The sequence below is a fragment of the Cicer arietinum genome, chromosome 6, assembly GCF_000331145.2.
Source record: "Cicer arietinum cultivar CDC Frontier isolate Library 1 chromosome 6, Cicar.CDCFrontier_v2.0, whole genome shotgun sequence".
NCBI classification, from domain to species: domain Eukaryota; kingdom Viridiplantae; phylum Streptophyta; class Magnoliopsida; order Fabales; family Fabaceae; genus Cicer; species Cicer arietinum.
In genome coordinates, this window is record NC_021165.2 from 29,947,508 (window position 1) to 29,968,666 (window position 21,159).

The 21,159-nt window shown below is 33.4% G+C and overlaps 1 protein-coding gene and 1 long non-coding RNA gene across 2 annotated transcripts; both read right to left on the reverse strand.

Annotated features, from left to right (window-relative positions):
- Positions 1–2,125: 2,125 nt before the first annotated feature.
- Positions 2,126–16,494, reverse strand: LOC140920901 (uncharacterized). The gene is made up of 3 exons (XR_012163542.1): positions 16,000–16,494; positions 2,770–2,907; positions 2,126–2,583 (listed from the first exon to the last, which is right to left on the reverse strand). It is a non-coding gene; the product is annotated as an uncharacterized lncRNA (long non-coding RNA).
- Positions 16,495–17,472: 978 nt separating this feature from the next.
- On the reverse strand, positions 17,473–20,784 carry LOC101497777 (uncharacterized). The gene has a single exon (XM_004506664.4). It carries the CDS (start codon positions 20,593–20,595, stop codon positions 17,803–17,805), a length of 2,793 nt encoding a protein of 930 aa, XP_004506721.1. The 5' UTR covers positions 20,596–20,784; the 3' UTR covers positions 17,473–17,802.
- Between the last annotated feature and the right edge of the window lie 375 nt (positions 20,785–21,159).

Consider the following 21,159-nt stretch of genomic DNA (forward strand, 5'->3'; position numbering starts at 1 on the left):
TCAAATGAAATGGGTGAAAAAAGTTATAGTAATTTTTTTGGAGGTTTTTATAGGTAACAACAAAGACAAAATGGTATTTTCAAAAAATATAGGGGGTGGGAAGTACAGGTGGGGGGTGCACAGTTTCACTATGTTTTATCAGCTCTATCTAATACCCATACCTATGTCCACCTTAGTGCTATCAGTGTAGAACCAAGCATCAATGTTCCATTTAACCCTTCATATTTCAGGCAGAGCTGGCCTAAGGGGTAGACACCTAAAGCCCTTGCTTTAGGCCTCGCCAACAAATAATTTTTTAATTTAATTTTTATACACTACATAAGCCCAATAATGTATTATAAAAACTCTTTAAATTTTCATCAACTATACACATAAACAAAACAAGGCCTCTAAAAAAAATTTAATTTCCAACTTTTATCATAATCATTATTAAAATTTTTGATTTTCAATTTTTGGCATAATCATTATTTGAATTGATATTTGTGTTGATTGTAGTCAATTAAAATCATACAAGTATTTATGATGAGGAGGATAATGTATAGTTGGAATCATATTAAAGGTATTGATTTTCACTAAAAGCAAGATATTAAAGATATAACTTTTCACTATATCAATTACTTCATTTTAGAGTAGATTTAAACAATTTAAATTGTATGCAAATATTTTTTGTTTTCTATTTAATATTGAGAAATTAAAATCATTTGGATAATGAAAAGTTAAAATAAAATTGCATTAAACTTGAATGTTCTTTAAAAGATAAGAACAAATTAGACATTGATGGATTAAATTTACTTGTAGAACTTAAAATTCTAAGAGAGATAATACAAGTAGAAAATGACACACCAATTGATATACTTAATTATATATGAAAGTTAGATTATTTTCCAAATGTATATATTGCTTATAGAATAATGTTAACAATTCATGTAACTTCAGCATAAATAAGCTTTTTGAAACTCAAATTAATTAAAATTTATTTAAGATCAACTATGTTACAAGAAAGATTAAATGGATTACCTTTTATTATCGATTGAAAAAAATTGTTAAACAAAATCGATTACAATAATTTGATAAATGATTTTGCATAAAAAATAGTGTGAAAGATAAATTTTAAATAAAATATTAATAATTTATTTATTAACATTGAAAAAACACCCGGTCTCATAATTTTGTTTTACACCTCATAATTTGTTGGACCGATTATGATCTCGCCAATGAGATAATTGGTTGGACCATTTTCATTGTCATAGGTCGGTTCTCAGCCAGGTTGACAATCAGACACTCATCCAAGAAATCAATGGATTGTAAGAAGACATAAGATTGACTTTCCAACACATTATTCCAACATATGTTATTCTGATACTTTCCAAATAACAGAGGCAAATTGTCCTGACTCTTGTGTAGAGAATTGTTGCAATATTAGGAAAAGATATGATACATCAGTATAATGATCCGCAACATCGGAAATAATCTTAAAAAAAGGAGGTCATTTGCCATATGCTCCAACTATTGAGACAATTGAAGAAAAGGTGAACACTATCTTCATGGTAAGGCGAAAACTATCCTCACTCTCTTGATCACACAACAAATAGGCAGGGGCAAACCCATGTATTGGGTTGTGTGGGAAACCCCCTGGACTTAGTTATAAATTTTATCTTTTCTATTTAATACACTATAAATAAATATATGATAAAGAGAAATAATTAACATTGACAAATTGATGTTATAGATTGTGTCTTCACTATACTTTAATATTTTTTAAACGTGTGATATATTGTTATAATAGTTTTTAAATATATTAAAATTCCAAAAACAAATTTAAATACGTCTTTTACTCATAATTTTGAATTTTAAATTTGTCTTTAGTTAATTAATTTGACAATCAAAATATAGTTCATTCTAATCAATGTGGTCGATAAAATTAAAACTAAAAATAACATTTGTGAATGTGTTTGTAATTTTAATAAAATTCAAGGACTTTAAGGACAACACATCATACATTTAAAATTTTTTCTACCCCTTTTTTAGTATTATACATGTGACAATAATTAAAAGAGATATATAATGTATCCACTGTTAACAATGACAAGCATAGAAAGGAAGAAGAAGAAAAGAGGAATAAGAGAAACAACCCATCTAGGGTTTCATAATACAAAATGAACAAAAGCTTAACTTAATAAAGTTACAATGGATATATATACAAGCAAATAGAAATGTCTAAACTATTCTTACTGCTAATATATAATAATATTAGTTAACATCTCCCATAAACTCACGATACATTAACATGGAGCATCGAGAGTTTGTCAACTAAAAAAAAAAAATGTATACTCAGCTTATGTAGAAGAGCGAGAGACAATGTCTTGTTTCTTAATCTTCCAAGAAATAAGAGAGTTTCCAAGAAAGATACAAAATCATGTGGTGGACTTACAATTTGTGGTGTCACCAGCCCAATCAGCATTAGAATAAGCACATAACTTCAATGAGGACAATGATGGAAAGAGAAGGCTTCAAACTTGAGTTCCTCGAAGATAACGAAGAATTGCTGCCCAATGTAGTGTAGTGGAATAGACAACAAACTGACTGTCAACATGAACAACATAAGCAATATCAGGTTTGGTAATCATAAGATAATCCAAGCTGCCAACTAAAGTACGATACAAAGTGGGATCTAGTAAAGAAACACCATATTTCACATTCAACTCAAGAGGAGTATATGTTGCTCTAGTATCAGAAAAAAAAGTCTAGTAAAAAATGTTAGCAATGTACCTGGATTGGGAAAGAAGGTAGCCTCTAGGAGAATAGGCAACTTCGATCCCAAGAAATAGTGAAGAGTTCCGAAATCCTTCATCACAAACTGCTTGACTAACTGCAATTTCAACTTATTGATTCCACTAACATTATCACCTATAATAATCATATCATCAACATACGAAGAAAGTATAATGCGACCATAAGTGGCGGACCTTATAAACAATGCAAAATCATGTTCACTAGAGTGAAAACCAAAAGAAGTGCTAACAATAGAGAATTTCTCAAACCAAGCTCAATGAACTTGTTTAAGACCATATAAAACCTTTTTAACTTACACACTTCCCCGTCATTATGAGAAACTCCTTGTGGAGGGACCATATAAACTTCTTCATGAAGCTCACCATTTAAAAAAATATTTTTGACATCAATTTGAGAAATATGCCATTGACGAATAGATGAAACTGCAATAAGAGTACACATAGTGGCCATCTTGGCTAGAGGTGCAAAAGTTTCTTCATAATTCATACCATATTGTTGAGGGAATCCCTTAACAACAAGACGTGCTTCGTAGTGCTCAACCAACCCATCAGACTTAGTTTTGATCTTGTATATCCAACGAGATCCAATATCATGCTTTTCTAGAGGAAGAGGTACTAATTTCCAAGTATCTGTTTTTTGCAATGTAAAGAGTTCTTCTGCCATAACCTACTGCCAAAGAGGATCAAGAATAGCCTCTTTATAGAAAGATAGCTCAAACATATTGTGAATAGAGGTTAAGAAAGAAGCAAACGAATTTGAGTAAGTGGAACATACAAAATCAGATAACTGAATAGACTTATGGTGACAAGAGGGGTAACAAGGAGGATCAACAATCACATGAGGTGGTTGGACAACCAGGGGGACAAAAGGGATGTCATCATGTGGAGCATTAGTATTTGTCTTACAATTGTCAACATTGCAATCACTAGAAACATTATCATTATGACCAAATGGATCAATATTAGTTCTGAACTCTTAGTAATTTGAGAATCAGAGTAAACAAAGTAAAAAGGGATGTGCTTAAGAAAAACAACATTACGAGAAACATAAAGTTTTCTTGGATGAGGATCATAAAAACGATAACTCTTTTAACCATCTCCATAACCAAGAAAAACACATGGCTGAACGAGAAGACAACTTAATGGGCTCTACTTGTGGACGAAAAACAAAACAAGTAGAACCAAATACTTTAAAAGAATAGTTATCAGGGATATAAGCATACAATTTTTCAAAGGGAGACAAATCTGATATGATAGGTGATGGAGTTCTATTAAAAGCAGGAAAAACACTACAAACTGTTTCTCCCCAAAACTCACTGAGAATCAAAGTAGACAACAAAAGGGAACATAAAGTCTCAATAATATGACAATGTTTCTTTTCAACAACTCCATTTTTTTTTGAGGTATATCAGTACAAGATGTTCGATGGAGGGTGTCATCATAAGAAAGTAATTTAAAGAATCTATCAGAGGTATATTCACCACCTAAATCACAACGAAACATATGATAAATGTTAAAAAATTCATACCGATTTTTCATAAGATAAACCCAACAATAACGAGTGTAATCATCACAATGAACTAAATCAAAAGGTGCATATGAAACATAAACACTTTTACTAAACGGTAAAGCTGAAAACTTAGCAAGTTTACAACCACAAAAATCTGAAATATCACTGGTTTGTAACTTTTCTAAAGCTCTAGTAGAAGCCAAATATTTTAATCCAGAAGCAGAAACATGTCCAAGGCGAGAATGCTCTAAATAAAAACTTGAAGACGAAGAATTCATGCGTAAACTAGATAATAAGTCAATAGTGGTTGTTGAGGCTACATTATATGGGACTTACAGATCATCCAAAATATAAAGTCCCCGTTGTCTATGGAATGTCTCAATCAGCCTCCCAGAATATGGATCTAGCACACAACAAGAAGTGGAATAAAATATAACTGAATAATCGAAATCATACAGTTGACTAATGGAAGCAAGACTCAAAGTGAGTTTAGGAATATAATAAACATCATAAATAGACAAGTTAGGTGTGGAGACAACCTCAATGCCTGCTAATGGCATATGAGTGCCATCAACAATCATAACAAACGCTAACGATGCATGATTCACATACATAAAAGATTTATCATCATATATCATATGATGAGATGCTCCATAATCAAAAATTCATATGGAAGGAGATATACCTAACAGACTAGTGGAGTTCAAACCTTTAGTAGAGGAAACAGACATGACATGTTGAGTGGCAATAGGTTTTTGGAGTTGTTCTACAATATCAGATATTTGGGAAGCAGACTCAAATGAGTATACATAATTAGAACTAGAGTCAATGGTATGAGGAGTTGAAGCAACAACATTGGACGATGGTCCCTTAAAATTCTTCTTATGTGTTCTCCCCAATTTCGGACAATGTATTTTCCAATGACCTTTTTCCTTTGCAAATTGCACATTCTGTGAAGACAAAATCTCAATTTAAATGTTTTGATGATAATTAAACAAAAGGTTAATTAAAGACTATTATTTATGATTTTAAATGTTTTGGTATTTAACATGTGCATTTGAGTGTGTTAAACAAGATAGGTATCAAACATTACAAAGCAGATCACATTAAAATCAAAGAAAGCAAAAGCAGTAAAATGAAGATTGATCCTGAAATAAATCTAGAAAACGAAGATCGATCTTCGTTTTTGGCAGAAACAAGAATAATCAGTTTCTTTGTTAGAGATTGGATCCTGGAAGCTTTATTCATCTCATATTGTCATCAAAGAATAAGCAAGGATCAATCTAAGTCATAATCATTCCAGAATTCGAAGGATCAAAAGATATGCTTCATAAAAAGCTTAAAACAAGATCATTCTGTGTGGAGGCGGTACTTATCCCCTAGGTACCGGGCTCGAATCCCACGGAAGGCAAAAACTCGTCATTTTTTTGTAACACCCCGGCCATTACCGTTACCGGCGGTGCCACCTCACGACCTTCTCACCCCCTCTTTCCGCCCCCAATGGAAATCTGACGAGTAGTGGGATCTGTGTGGAGGCGGTACTTATCCCCTAGGTACCGGGCTCGAATCCCACGGAAGGCAAAAACTCGTCAGATTTCCATTGGGGGCGGAAAGAGGGGGCAAGAAGGTCGTGAGGTAGCATCGCCGGTAACGGTAATGGCCGGGGTGTTACAAACACAATCACAAGTACAAGTCAGCTGAAAAGGTCGTGAGGTAGCATCGCCGGTAACGGTAATGGTCGGGGTGTTACAAATACAATCACAAGTACAAGTCAGCTGATCACCAACAAATTCAAATAACGATCTTGGATGTTAAGAACGTTCCTGGATTTAGCATAATCACTCTTGCTTTCTGACTGACTTTTTCCAACCACTCCTTAATGACAGTTGGCCCTATTTTAACGGACATATGAGATGTCCTAAAGGTCTATTGTAGCTTATAAATACAACTTGAGGATAAAGAAGAAAACACAACTCAAAGTGCCAAGAAAAGCATCAACCATTCAATCATATTCAAGTGTCTCGATACCATTCTTAAAGCTTGCTTTTTAATCTTTGTGTTGTGTTAGAATCAGTATCAACTGAGTTCCATTACAGAATCTATTTCTCAAACAAGAGTTGAGTAAATATCCATATTCCAAACATTCTCAAAATCACCACTTTGTAACTCAAGGTTATCTTGTTAACATAAGCTTAAGTGTTTTGTAAAAATCCTTTCATGTTTTGAAAGGTAACTCGCAAAATCCTTTCTGAAATAATAAGGTAGAACTGAGGAAATCCTTTCTAGGTAGAAGGCTAGAAACTGTGTAAAGATCAAGATTGATCTGTGAAAAATAGTGTGATAACCAAGAACAAAATTGCCTTTAAGCACATAGTGGTAAATCTCACATTTGTGAGGACTGGACGTAACCCGTATTTGGGTGAACCATGATATATGCGTGTGTAATCTATTTATCTATATCTCTATTTACTTTATGTGTGACAATCAGATTTCATATTGATAACATTGATATTGCTGTTTTTTACTAACCAAGAACAATCTTCGTTATAACCAAGATCAATCTTGAGTCTACTTTTCAGTTTTAAACAAGAATTTTTTTAAAAGGGGCAATTATAATTCAAACTCCCTTTCCTTATAATTGACATTGTTACTTCAACTGGTATCAGAGCCAGTCCCTAAGGTTTAAACACCCAAAAAGTGTTTGAGCAAAAGATTCAGGAAGATAAATGTCAAAAGCTAAATACATAGCTGAAGAAGGGTCTTCAAACAGACCGCCATACTTTGATGGCTCATATTATTACTTCTGGAAAGGAAAAATGCAATTGTTCCTAAAGTCACAAGATACAGGTATGTGGAGAATCATCATAGATGGAGACTTCATACCAAGAGTAGATCAAAATGATCCAACATTAGCTGAAAAGAAAGAAACAGATTGGACAACAGATGAAAAATCTAAGGTACTTCTAAACTCAAAAGCTCAATTATTTTTATCATGTGTCTTAAGCAGGGAAGAAAGTGAAAGAGTAGATGAATGTGATACGGCCAAGGAGGTATGGGACACATTGCAAACTCACCATGAGGGAACAAGTCATGTTAAGGAAACAAGAATTGACATTGGTATTCGAAAGTTCGAATTGTTTTGGAATGAATGAAGGAGAAACAATCGATGAAATGTACTCAAGATTTACAACTATAGTGAACGAAATGTGTTCCCTTGGCAAAGCTTATTCAGTACAAGACATAGTAAGAAAGATCATGAAATATCTTCCAATCATATGGAGACCAATAGTATCAGCCATAAGTCAAGCCAAGAATCTAGAAGTACTTGGCTTAGAAGAGCTTATTGGAACTCTAAGGGCGCATGAAGTACTGTTGTTGGAAGATAAACCTATAAAGAAAGGCAAAGTAATAGCCTTAAAAGCATCTCAAAGCTCACCAAACATTCAACAAACAAATGAGAAAAGTGACTTAGAAGATAGCCAAGAAGATGCTGATGCAGAGATAGCTCTTCTCACAAGAAAAATACAAAGAATGACGAGGAGAAGAGATCGGATCAAAAAAGGATCCCCAGACAAAAAAGACTTCAAGACTGAAATAGATAAAATCAAAATCACTTGCTTTGGATGCCACAAACAAGGACATTACAAAACTGAATGTCCATTAAACAAAAAAGTGCCAAAGAAATTTCCTTTCAAAAAGAAGTCAATGATGGCAACTTGGGATGATTCTGATGATTCAGAAACAGATGAACCTAAAGAAGCAAATATGTGCTTGATGGCAAACATTGAAGATACAGAGGTAACAAATTATGAACCATGTCTTGTATGTAAACAAATGGAAACATAATTTGATAATTTGCTAAATGATTCAAATTTTCTCATTCAAAAATGTAGTTCTTTTAAAGAAAAATTTCACAAGAAAAAAGAAGAGAAAGAGAAAATTCAGGCTATGAATGATAAACTTAAAGAGATCATTCAAAATCTGAAAGAATGTCAACTCAAAAATCTTGAAACTGAAAAAACAGAAAGCCAAGATCGATCTTCACCTCAAACGAAGAACGATCTTCTCAAGCTTGAAGTTGAAACTCTTAAAAATGATTTGAAAATTTTTATTAAAGCTATTGAGACCTTTCAGAGAATCATGGGATCCCAAGTAGGGATATTTGATAAAGTTGGGCTTGGTTTTGATAAAACTCAAAAAACCAAAATGTATGAAACCTTTTTTGTTCCTGAAATGAAAGAAGGAAAATGCAAAATCAAATGTTCATATTGTCACAAAATTGGACATTTAGAATTTGCATTCTATTTAAAAAAAAAGGATAAAAAATCAAGAACAAAAGAGTCTTTAAGAAAGAAAAACAGTTTATAGCAAAAGCAAATTTTTCTCAAAAACTGAAAAATCAAGAACGATCTTTAGTTAGTGAAAAAAACGAAGAACGTTCTGGAAGCTTATCAAAACCAACTGAAACTTAGTTTTCTAAACCATTTTCAAAAACCATTAAATATTCTTCTTGGTCCAAGATTGGTCATTCTAAGATAACATTTAACACTAAGAAAAAATTAGATTTCGAAGCTAACTCCTCAGGACCCAAAGTCAAGTGGGTACCTAAAAAGGATATAATACATCATGCAGGATGGATCTCAAGATGTCAAGAACATGCCATGGTTTTTGGACAGTGGTTGTTCAAGGCATATGACGGGTGACAAGAACTTCTTCATGTCATTTATCAAAAAAGACGGAGGATCTGTAACATTTGGAAACAACGATCAAGCCAAGATCAAAGGAAAAGGAACCATAAGTAAAATAAATTCTGCCAAAATCAATGATGTTCAATATGTTGAAGGATTGAAACATAATTTTCTCAGCATTAGTCAACTCTGTGATAATGGCTTTGAAGTTATTTTTAAACCAAACATATGTGAAGTGAGAATGACAGATTCTGGAGAAATCATATTTTCTGCATCCAGAAAGAAAAACCTTTATATTTAATACATTGAAGAATTACCAGTTGAATCTTGCCTCATGTCCATAAATAAAGACAAATGGATATGGCATAAGAGAAAAGGACATTTGAGTATGAAAATAATTTCACTCTTGTCAAAATTAGATCTTGTTAGAGGACTTCTTAAAATAAATTTTGAAAAAGATAAGATTTGTGAAGCTTGTGCAAAAGGGAAACAAGTTAAAAGTAGCTTTGTTTCAAAAGAGTTTATATCAACCAAAAAACCTCTTGAACTACTCCACATTGATCTTTTTGCTCCCATCAAAACCACAAGTTTAGGAGGCATGAAATATGGATTTGTTATTGTTGATGATTTTTCTAGATACACATGGGTGTTATTTTTGAAACAAAAGGATGATGCATTTGATGCTTTCAAAAAAAATTGTAAAAAAGTTCAAAATGAAAAAGAGTCCAAAATAATCACTGTAAGAAGTAATCATGGTGGTGAATTCATTAATGCATCCTTCAAAACATTTTTTGATGAACTTGGCATCTCTCATAATCTATCTTTTGCAAGAACTCCTCAACAAAATGTTGTTGTTGAAAGAAAAAATAGAACCTTGCAAGAGATGGCAAAAACGATATTGGAAGAGTCAAATGTTGAGAAGTATTTATGGGCTGAAGCTATAAATACTTCTTGCTATATTTTGAATCGTGTTTCAATCAGAAAAATGATAAACAAAACACCCTACGAAATCTGAAAAAATAGAAAACCAAATATTTCATACTTTCACATCTTTGGTTGTTATTGCTACATTTTAAACAACAAAGATAACTTGGGGAAATTTGATGTGAAATCGGACAAAGCTATATTTCTGGGATATTCAACATAGTCTAAGGGATATCGTGTTTTTAATTTAAGAACTAAAACTGTTGAAATCAGTATGCACATTTTATTTGATGAGTTTGATGATCTTGAGTTAAAAAAGAAAGATGATGAGGAAGAAGATCAATCTGGACAAACACATCAGATCGATCTTCATGAAAACAAGATTGATAAACAATCTCCTTTTCAAACTCCTCCTAGAAGCTGGAAATTAATAGGAGATCATCCTCCAAATCAAATCATTGGAGATACAACTGATGATATTAGAACTAGAATGTCATTCAAAGATGATGCAAACAGCAACATGGCAATGATATCTCAAGTGGAGCCAAAATCCATCAAAGAAGCAATAACTGATCAATCTTTGATCGATGCAATGAAAGAAGAACTTCTTCAATTTGAAAAAAATGAAGTCTAGACTCTTGTTCCAGATCCACAAGATCAAATAATTATTGGAACACGATGGGTTTTTAGAAATCAGCTAGATGAAGAAGGAAAAGTGGTAACAAACAAAGCAAGGTTAGTTGCTCAAGGTTATAATCAACAAGAAGGACTAGACTATGATGAAACTTTTGCTTCAGTTGCAAGGTTAGAAGCCATAAGAATTCTTCTTGCATATGCATCATATAAAAACATCAAACTTTTTCAAATGGATGGTAAAAGTGCGTTTTTAAATGGCTTTTTAAATGAACAAGTGTATGTTCGTCAACCTCCAGGTTTTGAAGATCAAAAGAAACCAAATTATGTTTTTAAACTTACAAAAACCTTATATGGTTTAAAACAAGCTCCTAGAGCTTGGTATGAAAGGTTGAGTTCATTTTTTATCAAAAATAATTTTTTCAGTGGAAACATTGACACAACACTTTTTAAGAAAACAAGTAAAAATGATTTACTCATCGTTCAAGTGTATGTTGATGATATTATTTTTTTATCAACAAATGAAAAAATGTGTGAGGATTTTTCAACACTCATGCAAAGTGAATTTGAAATGAGTATGATGGGAGAATTGAGATATTTTCTTGGTTTACAAATCAAACAACATAAAAATGAGATTTTCATTTGTCAAGAAAAATATATCAAAGACCTTTTAAAGAAATACAAAATGAATAAAGCCAAGATTATGTCTACTCTCATGCATCCATCATCCTCGTTAGATAAAGATGAAAATGGACAATCAATCTCTGATAAAGAATATTGAGGTATGATAGGATTATTACTTTATCTAACTGCAAGTAGGTCTGACATTGTTTTCGCAGTAGGCTTATGTGCTAGATTTCAATCTTCACCAAAAGAGTCTCATTTAACAGCAGTCAAAAGAATTTTTCGTTACCTCGTAGGTACTACTGATCTTGGCCTTTGGTACAACAAAGGTTCTCATTTTGATTTTGTAGCTTACTGTGATGCCGACTGTGCTGGTGATAAGATGGAAAGAAAGAGCACAAGTGGTGCATGTCAGTTCCTAGGGGAAGCCTTAATAAGCTGGTCATGTAGGAAGCAAAATACAATTGCCCTATCAACCACTGAAGCTGAATATGTCTCAGCCGCGAATTGCTGCTCTCAAGTCTTATGGATCAAGAATCAACTTGAAGATTATTCAGTTAGGTACTCTCATATTCCAATATTTTGTGATAATACTAGTGCTATTAATTTATCTAAGAATCCTATTCAACATTCAAGGTCAAAATATATTGAGATAAAACACCATTTTATTAGGGATCATGTGAGTAAAAAAGAAATTGAATTAATCTTTGTTGATACAAATAATCAGTTAGCTGATATTTTTATAAAGCCTCTTGTTGAAGAAACTTTCAATTCCATCAAAGAATGATTAAAAACCGTTAAAAATCATGGTCACGATTGTTAAAATTCAAACCAGAACATTTTGGTCATAATGAAGAACGATCTTCGTTTTTGCCAAACCACTCAAGATCGATCTTCGTTCTTCATCATCACTAACTGTTAAAATCGCCCTTTTCATCTAAAACGACTACTGCTTTTAAAAAGTAACGGCTACCCATACTTTACCCAGCTACACGTTTTCTTTCTCCTCCTTCCCAATGCTCAACTACCCTATCAAATCAAACACACGCGTGGCACTCCATCCACTTTTTAATTAACTACAAACACATCAAAACTAGTCATCTTCGCATCTTTCATTTTTCAAAATTGTTTTCTGCAAAACATTTCTTCTTCTTCCTCAAGCTCTCCTTATTTTTCAAAAATGGCTCGAACAAAAACAATGGCATACAAAAATCCTAGATCATCACCACCATCATCACTTTCACCATCACCATCTCCATCTCCAGTCCGTTCACCATCTCCTCCACCCAGACCAACACCTCCCCATTCATCCTCTGAAAACACATTTTCAGATTACCTATCCTCATCCCCAGAACCATGTCCTCAACCTCTCTCAACTAAGCTTCCTCCTTTATATCAATGTCTCACCCCTTCCAATAGTCAATGCCCACACCACCTTCGAAACACTATGAACCCTAGTTTCAACACCTCATCCTATCAACGAAGATCAATGCGCATTCAAGCAGGAATTGGAACTTCTAAAACCAAAAAGGTTGACAACACAATTTACACAATTTCTGATGATGATACTGAACCTTCACCACCTCAACATAATCCCAAATCACAAACTACTAATGCATCCCAGCCCACAAAACCAAAGGCCCCCCAAATTTCAAAATCCCCAGAAATTCCAAAAACTCATTCGCCATCCCAAAACCTTCTAACAAACATCTTCCAACCAAAATCAAACACACCAAATCTCAACCAAGAAAACCTAAATCCAAATCTCCCTCCACACTTTCACAGTTTTTGGTCTCCCAAAAACTCAAATTCCCTAAAAAAATCTCAGAAGACCACATCTCAAGAACGATCTTCACCCCCACTCCAACCTCAAAAACGATATTCGATTCCTCAAGAACGATCTTCGATTCCCCAAGAACGATCTTCACCTTCACTCCAACCTCAAGAACAATCTTCGCTGCCACTCCAAGAACGTTCTTCATCTCAGCCTTCACCTCAAGAATGTTCTTCAACCAACCAAAGAACGTTCTCCTCTTAAAACTCCGACCCAGAAAACCACAAAACCTTCCACAATAAAAAAACCTAAACCCTTTACCAAACCCTCTTCCTCAAAAATTCTGACTCCACCTCTGATTTCTTCCAAAATCCAAAATATATTTTCTGAAAAATGGGCTCAACGCCCTATTGGTATTGGGAGGGTTTTTGACTTTGAAAAACTTCAAATCGAAGGGATCTCCATCCAACATCATACTGATGCACTTGGCTGGACTGATTTCTTGAAAATATATGATTGTCATTACCCATAAGTCATTCGAGCCTTTTATTGCAAAGCTGAAGCCTTTGAAGACAAGTCTCTCATAGTCTCAACCTTGAAAGGTATTGAAATTCGACTTAATCCTCTGATTCTGGATGATATTTTGAAATTACCATATGAAGGCTTAACAATCTATGGAAAAGATTGGTACATAACCTTAAACATTTCAAAAGAATAAGTGTTCCAAGAGCTTTTTGTTAATGGATCCACAAAATGTCTTTCAGCTGATCTGAAACCCTTGCCAAAAATTTTTAACAACATTAGCCAACACAACATTTTACCTCACTGTGGCAGTCATGAATTCGTCTCTAATAATGACGATCTTGTCATTTATCATCTTCTTCATTGCAAGAAGTTAAATCTGCCATATTTGATAATCCAACACATGATTGCTGCCATCAAAAAGAATTATAAGCGAAATATTGTCCCTTATTGCATGGTGTTCTCCAAAATTTTCAGGCACTTTGAGATTCCACTTTCAACTGAATCCTCAATTATCAAAATTTCCAAATTCTCCTCCAAGAACCTCTCACATATGAAACAGATTCCCACCATCCCACCCTCACCACAACCTGTTTTCAGTCCATCATCCATAAGCAAAAGAAAACGATCTTCCCAAATCTCTGCTGCCCACACAACAACAGAACCTCAAGAACATTCTCCCCCTCAACAAAATACTAAAGAATGTTCCTCGTTTCCTGCTGTTTCCCCACACTTGAATCCTGCAACTTCCACACTTCCTCCATTCACAAATCTATCCTCTCAGGAAACTTTATGCCCTACACTTCCTGCCCAAAACACTTCAAAAATGTTTCCAGTGTTTATCTCGCCTCAGAAAACTGCATCTTCATCTCTCTTTGGAATAAGCCAATACTTGGCTTTTCCTGATTTGGATACAGTTTGCCCATCTGTTCCCCATCACTCCGCTCCTAACTCCATTCCTCAAATCAACACCACTTTTGCTACTCTGTCTACTTTTTGTACATCTGATACTCCTTCCAACAGCACTCCCATGGATGACCATCAACGTCCCTCAAAAAGGACGAAATTGGAAAAGGAATTGTCAAGAGCTTACAAGAATATTCCTAGAATTTTTGCTGCTCTTCGAACCATAGTTGCGCGCCAAGCTTGTCAAGATAAAGAGCAGGCAATTCTGCGAGACTGGATAGCAAATCAGCTTGCCTCAAGCTTGGTCTCGAACCACCTATGCCAAATCCTCTTCCAACATTTCCAGACATTCCTCAACCTTCTTCGTCTCCATCCTCTGAAGGGTCTTCCCCGTCATTGTCGTTTTAAATCACTACTTTAGTTTTCTTCTCTTGTTCCTTTTTGCTATGACAAAGGGGGGAGAAATATCTTAGATTTTAAAGTCTGATATGTAGTTATCTGCTTATGATTACTTGTAATTTTTTGTTTTTGAACCAACATGTAATGATCGAAAGATCTTCTTTTTGTGACATGAATGAAAAATCATTATTTGGTTCAAATGTTTAGCACATATTGACGGGGGGTTTTTTTTTAGCACATTACAACCACAAAAATCTGAAATATCACTGGTTTGTAACTTTTCTAAAGCTCCAGTAGAAGCCAAATATTTTAATCCAGAAACAGAAAACATGTCCAAGGAGAGAATGCCCTAAATAAAAACTATAAGACGAAGAATTCATGCGTCTTATAGTTGATTGCATAAGAGCCAATTGATTCCACAAATTAGTCATTGTCGGATAGAATTTATAAATGATCATATTGTTCTGGTTAAGGGCTCTGATATCACTTTCCAACTGATAACATTTTGCAAAGTTAGACTGAACATACAAACGGTTCAAGTGATCCTCAATCTCTTTAGCAGTATCATATTTTGTTAGTTCCACGCCTATTGACAGCTCAACAAAATTATTAATTCAAGTAATGATTTTTGAATTACTAACTTTCCATGTTTTCAAATCTTATGCATATTTAGCTTCATCTTTTTTATTTGTAGGCTTCACATAAGTTCCATCAACATAACCCCACATATTTTTTCCAATAAAAAAAAAAATCATCACGTAATTCCACTAAGAGTAATTTTTTCTATTGAGGTGAACACTAACAGCTTGAAGAGAGTCATCCATAACATCAACCATAATAAATAATGACAGGAAAATACGATGAAAACAATCACTAAAACAAAATAAATTATGGATAACTTGTCAATATGAGAGTCAATTAGGAACCAAACAAAATCGTATTGAAAACAGAAGACCAAAACCACGCCAAAAATAGAAGAGCAAAATCGCACTGAAAACTGAGGTAGAATCAAGTCGGAAACGGAGGGAGCAAATTAGTACCAATCGCACTAAGTTGTCAACCACTTTACAGTAGACCCCAAAATCAACCAAAGATATTTGATACCATGTTAACAATGACAAACATAGAAAAGATAAAGAAGAAGAGATGAAGAAAAGAAACAATCCTTCTAAAATTTCGTAACATAGAATGAACAAAAATTTAAGTTAATAGAGTTACAATAAGTACCTAAAATTTTCGTCCGTCCCTCCAAAATCAACCACTTTAATCGCATTCTTGTGCGACATCATGTCCTACAAATGCTCCATCAAAGATTCGTAACTTTAGGTGGAATCTGCAGACGGCAAATTAGGTGCCAATTACCTGGAATTCTCTGGTGTGAACTATCAATATTTTTTTGGACACGCAACCGATAAGCACTCTTCAGTGAATACTCCCCATTTCTTTCAGCCCTCCATATCCTTCTGTCTTTGGTGACCGACTCAAACAGTAGGCTATGCACAATTTTAGTTACAACGGCCGAACTAAAAATATATGAGTTTAGAGGGAGATTTCAACATTTGTCCTCAAGATCTTCGATTTGAAGTTGTAGATTTAGAAGCAATGTATTAATTACTCTTTTCTCTTTGAGGGAAAGATGAAAGACATAACTCACTTTTGTCTCTTCTATTTTATTTTGGTATCATTTTAATCTCTCTTTTTTTGTGGTTCCAGATTGTAAAGAATGGTTACCAATGGAGGATATAATGGGCAAAAGGTGACGAGATTATTGGATTTTAGTTGTGACTTAACCTTAATCAATAATTAAATTATAATTTATTAATTCAACTATTAAGTTCTAATTAATAATAATGCACTTAGTTATAAAATAAATTAATATTTGTTATGGGTTGTAATTACGAATAACTCAGCGATGGGTTGAGCTATTTTTTGGTTAGTCTGCCGAGAGGTTCCTACAAGTGAATATATTTTGGCTCTCATCTAGTGACTATATATTTTGATTGTTTTTTGTTTTGACTTATTTTGCACTATAAATGCATCTTTCTGATGGTTTCTTTTGTGTGAATTATTATGGTTAAGGGTTTCAAAACTTATGATTCAACAAAATAGAAGAAAATTATATATCACAATCAAACAACTCTGTTGTTGTTGCCAATTTATTTTACAGATAAAAGTGTTAACGAAAAAATTCCAAGTGTGTCTTGCACTTTTTTCCTTTTCTGTGCTTTGTGTTTTAGAGTATGCTTTGGTTGGACCCCAAATTATCTGGGAAAAACAATCATGCGTGCTTAAGATGATGTCTTACCTATTTTTCTTCTCACTTTTCACTTTCATGCTGTCATTTCTAGTATGTTTAAGATCTTGTTCCAAATATCCTATTATTTTTATGCAGAAACTTTTGTGAGCTTCTGGTTAGTACAATATTTGTTACTGAAATTCAAAACAAGGGACGAGGTTTGATGGGACATTTTGGTTATGTATGGCAAAAATAGCATATATGTATTAGTTGATAGCAGATAGCGGATAAGTTAGTTGATAGAGAATTGCTGATAAGTTAACTGATTTAATTTGAAATGTTTGGTAAAATTAACGATTGAATTAGTTGAAAAATGAAAAATATAAAATGACATAAAAATATATTTTTAATTTGTATTTAAAATATTTTAATTAAGATAATGAAAGTAAAAATGAAAGCAAAAATGAGACGCTATAAGTAAATGTTTTTATTATTTGTTTCTTTGTGTGCAACTGAATGAAAGGCTTCCCTGCTATAAAACATGTTGAGAGGTGCTTGGAAGAACTTACCAGCTAATAATTACCTATGATAAGCATAACTCACACAAGCTACCAACACAACTTGCAAATGCATGAATTACATGAATAGATCAACCAAAATCAAACATGTTAAATATAAACTGTACAAGAACTTCTAAGTTTAGGTTCTGTATTATGCTAATATGAACAAAGCTTTTAATTAAAAGAAGAAAAAGAAAAATGCAAACTGCAAGATTACACAAACTAGTACTATCATTAGTTCCTCTTCCTCCTTAAAACTCTATACTTTTGTCCTCTGCGATGTTCATACACAAAACTGAGCTGTGGAACAATCCTGTAAAGCATTTCATCAACTTTCTTGGAATACCACATCCTCCATCTCTTCCAAAAAATGAGTGGAAAGATGAAAACTCCAAACCCAAAAGTGGCTCCTAACTCCACACTTAAGAAATTCCAATCAATTGAACTTGTATCATCAGAATAAGTTGTTTTAGATTCTTGTTTATCTCCTTTACCACTACTACAATTTTGTGTAAGTGGAGGTCCACACAACCCTTCATTTCCTATAAATGAATCAGCTTGAAAAGATTGAATTTGAGTTCCAGTTGGTATTTTTCCCACCAGGTGATTATAAGACATGTTGATGACTGATATAAATGATAACATTGAAAGCTCTGTTGGAATCTCTCCACTTAAGGAGTTGATAGACAAGTCCAATGACTCAAGATGTTTTAGGTTCCCTAAAGAAGAAGGTATGCTACCTGAGAAAGCATTTTGTGACAAGTTAAGAGCATGAAGTGCTATGAGACTCATAAGCTCTTTTGGTATTGGCCCTTCAAAGTGGTTAGATGAGAAATCCAATGAAGTAAAAGCTATGAGGATTTTAACCAAATTATACTGTTGACCTTTGTTGACAATTGTAACTGAATCCTCATAACTTCTAATACCAACACCTTCCTCAAATAAATGAGTGATTATATGGTCTATCAAATAAATTGGTTCATCAGCATTAAGTTTTGTTAATTTCATTTGTAGCTCACTACCAAGATCTACTATTGCATGAAGGAAATTCAATGGATTGAAGTCATCATAGAGGTTAAAATATAAATGGCCAAACCTTCCACCATTATCTTCATCAAGCATCAATGCTTTCCAACTTTGTAACAATGTTGCAGGTAAATTACCGCTGAAATTATTGGCTGATATGTCAACAATTTGAAGATTCTCCCAAGGGGCAATGTTATTTGAACATCCAATATTTCCATGCAATTTGTTTGTCCTTAAAATCATGACTCTAATGGAGGAAACGTTGTTCAAGAAGCAAGGAAATCTATCAATTAATTGATTGTTTCCCAAGTTAAGAACTTGCATGTGTTTGCAATTAGCTAAAGACTTTGGAATGGTTCCCTTCAATTGATTTCCACTGAGATCTAGAAACCTTAGACTACATGATGTTGGGAATGTATCTGAAATATAGCCATTGAGTTTGTTTCCACCAAGATTTAATAGCCCAAAAGTGCTACTCTTTCTAGTCAAACAAATAGGAATTGATCCATTGAAACTATTATGTGAAAGATCAAGTGCTCTAAGACCTGAAATGTTGCAAAATGATTCATGGATTGTTCCATTGAAATTGTTGTTTGAAAGAGAGAGAAAATATAAAAAAGGCATGTGGCCACCTATTTCTGTTAAGTTAATAGAGGTGAATCTATTACTTGAATAGTCCAAATAGATGGCATTTTTAAAAGAAGTTGGTGCATGCCCTTTTATTTGATTTGAATGAAGGTCAAGTTTCAACAAATCTGAACTAAGATTTTGAGGTGACCCTTCAAAACATGTGATGAAATTGTTGGAAACATTTAGGATTACCATATACTCAAAACTCCAAATCCATTTTGGTATTGGTCCTGAAATTTTGTTGTTGGATAAGTCTAGAAATTGAAGCATAGATTTATGTCTCAAAAAGTCAGGAAATTCTGTCAAATTGCATGAGGACAACCAGATTCGTTTCAAATTTGGAAAAGATGATGCTTCGCGACCATTCCTAATATTTGCATCAACCAAAAAATTGTTATGTGCAAGATCAAGTGTGCTCAAATTTTGAAGCCTTCCTACTACATCAAGTTTTATAGTGCCATTGAACTTGTTTTTGGATAGTTGAAGCAAACGTAGTCTTTTGAGTTTGAAGATTGACATAGGAATAGGCCCTTCACAATTGTTTCCACTTACATCAATCATCTCTAATTGTGACAAAGAAGCATTTGGAATTTCCTCCAAAGTACCATTGAATTTGTTGTAATAAAGCATGAGTATTTGAAGTGATTGAAGTCTAAACAATGATGAGGGGGCTTTTCCTTCAAGTGAATTATCTCCTAAATCAATTTTCATGAGATTTATTAGTCCCTCAAAATTGCCAGATGGAACTAGACCCTTGAAATTATTATGATTGAGGGATAAAACATTGAGGGACTTGGACCTATTAAATGATGGAATAGGACCAGTGAAGTTGTTGTAAGACAAGTCTAGATAGACAAGTTTTGTAAGATCAGAAATTGAATTAGGAAGCTTTCCATTGAAGTTGCAGTATGATAAGTCTAATGTTGACAATTGTGTCAAATTATTAATAGACTCTATAATAGGTCCTGTAAAATTTGTATTTGATAAATTCAAGTACCTCAAATTGTTTAGCTTTTGAAACTCAGAATGAATGTTAGAATTGAACTGATTATAGGCCAAATTCAAACTCTCTAGATACTTCAAGTTGAAGAGACTAGTTTCAACTTTTCCAGTGATAAATTCATTGCTCAAGTCAAGAGCTGTAACATGTCCTCTGTTGTTGCATGCTACACCATTCCATTCACAACAATCATCACTTTGGTTCCAATGAACAAGTTTTTGGGACATGGTGTGGTTGAATATGAGGTTGGTTTTCAACTGAAGCAACAAAGATTGTTGGTCACCAAAACAAAGTCCAGTCACCAAAACAATATTGATGCTTAGATTTATGAGGCAAAAGGGTAGTAGCAAAGTAAGCCATAATAAGATCATTGTAAGTGGAGATAGTTATGAGAATCAAACCTACTAAAACAAATGGTTTAAGGTTGAAGATGGTTTTTTGCATTTGAGTGTAGTTATCTCTCCATTTTATAGATTCTCATGTAGTGTTTGATTTCTTTGAAGTCCACGATTTTTCTTGAATACTCTTTTTCTTTTAAAAGTTTAATACTAAAACTCACACCGTAAGATATTCTAACCATGTAAATATAATTTAAATGAATAAATTAAAAAGTTTGGTACAGCAGCAGCAGGTCAAGAAAAATTAATAAGTCATTCGTCCAACTTAGTCTTCACCGGTGACCACAGCTGCTTGGACATTTCAAAATATGTGCCAACCAAATTAATTTTTTTGTTTTTTTGACTCAAAAGACCTATACTTAAACAATCAACATCAATTGACTTGTTCGCTAGTTAATTACTCCTTCCAAAATTAATTATTCTGGTAAAAATTGGTCAAACTATTTTTTTTCAACCGTCAATACATATAATTAATAATAAGTATTTTATTGAAAATAAGTATTGCATTTATAATCTTTTTATCATTATATTATTTAA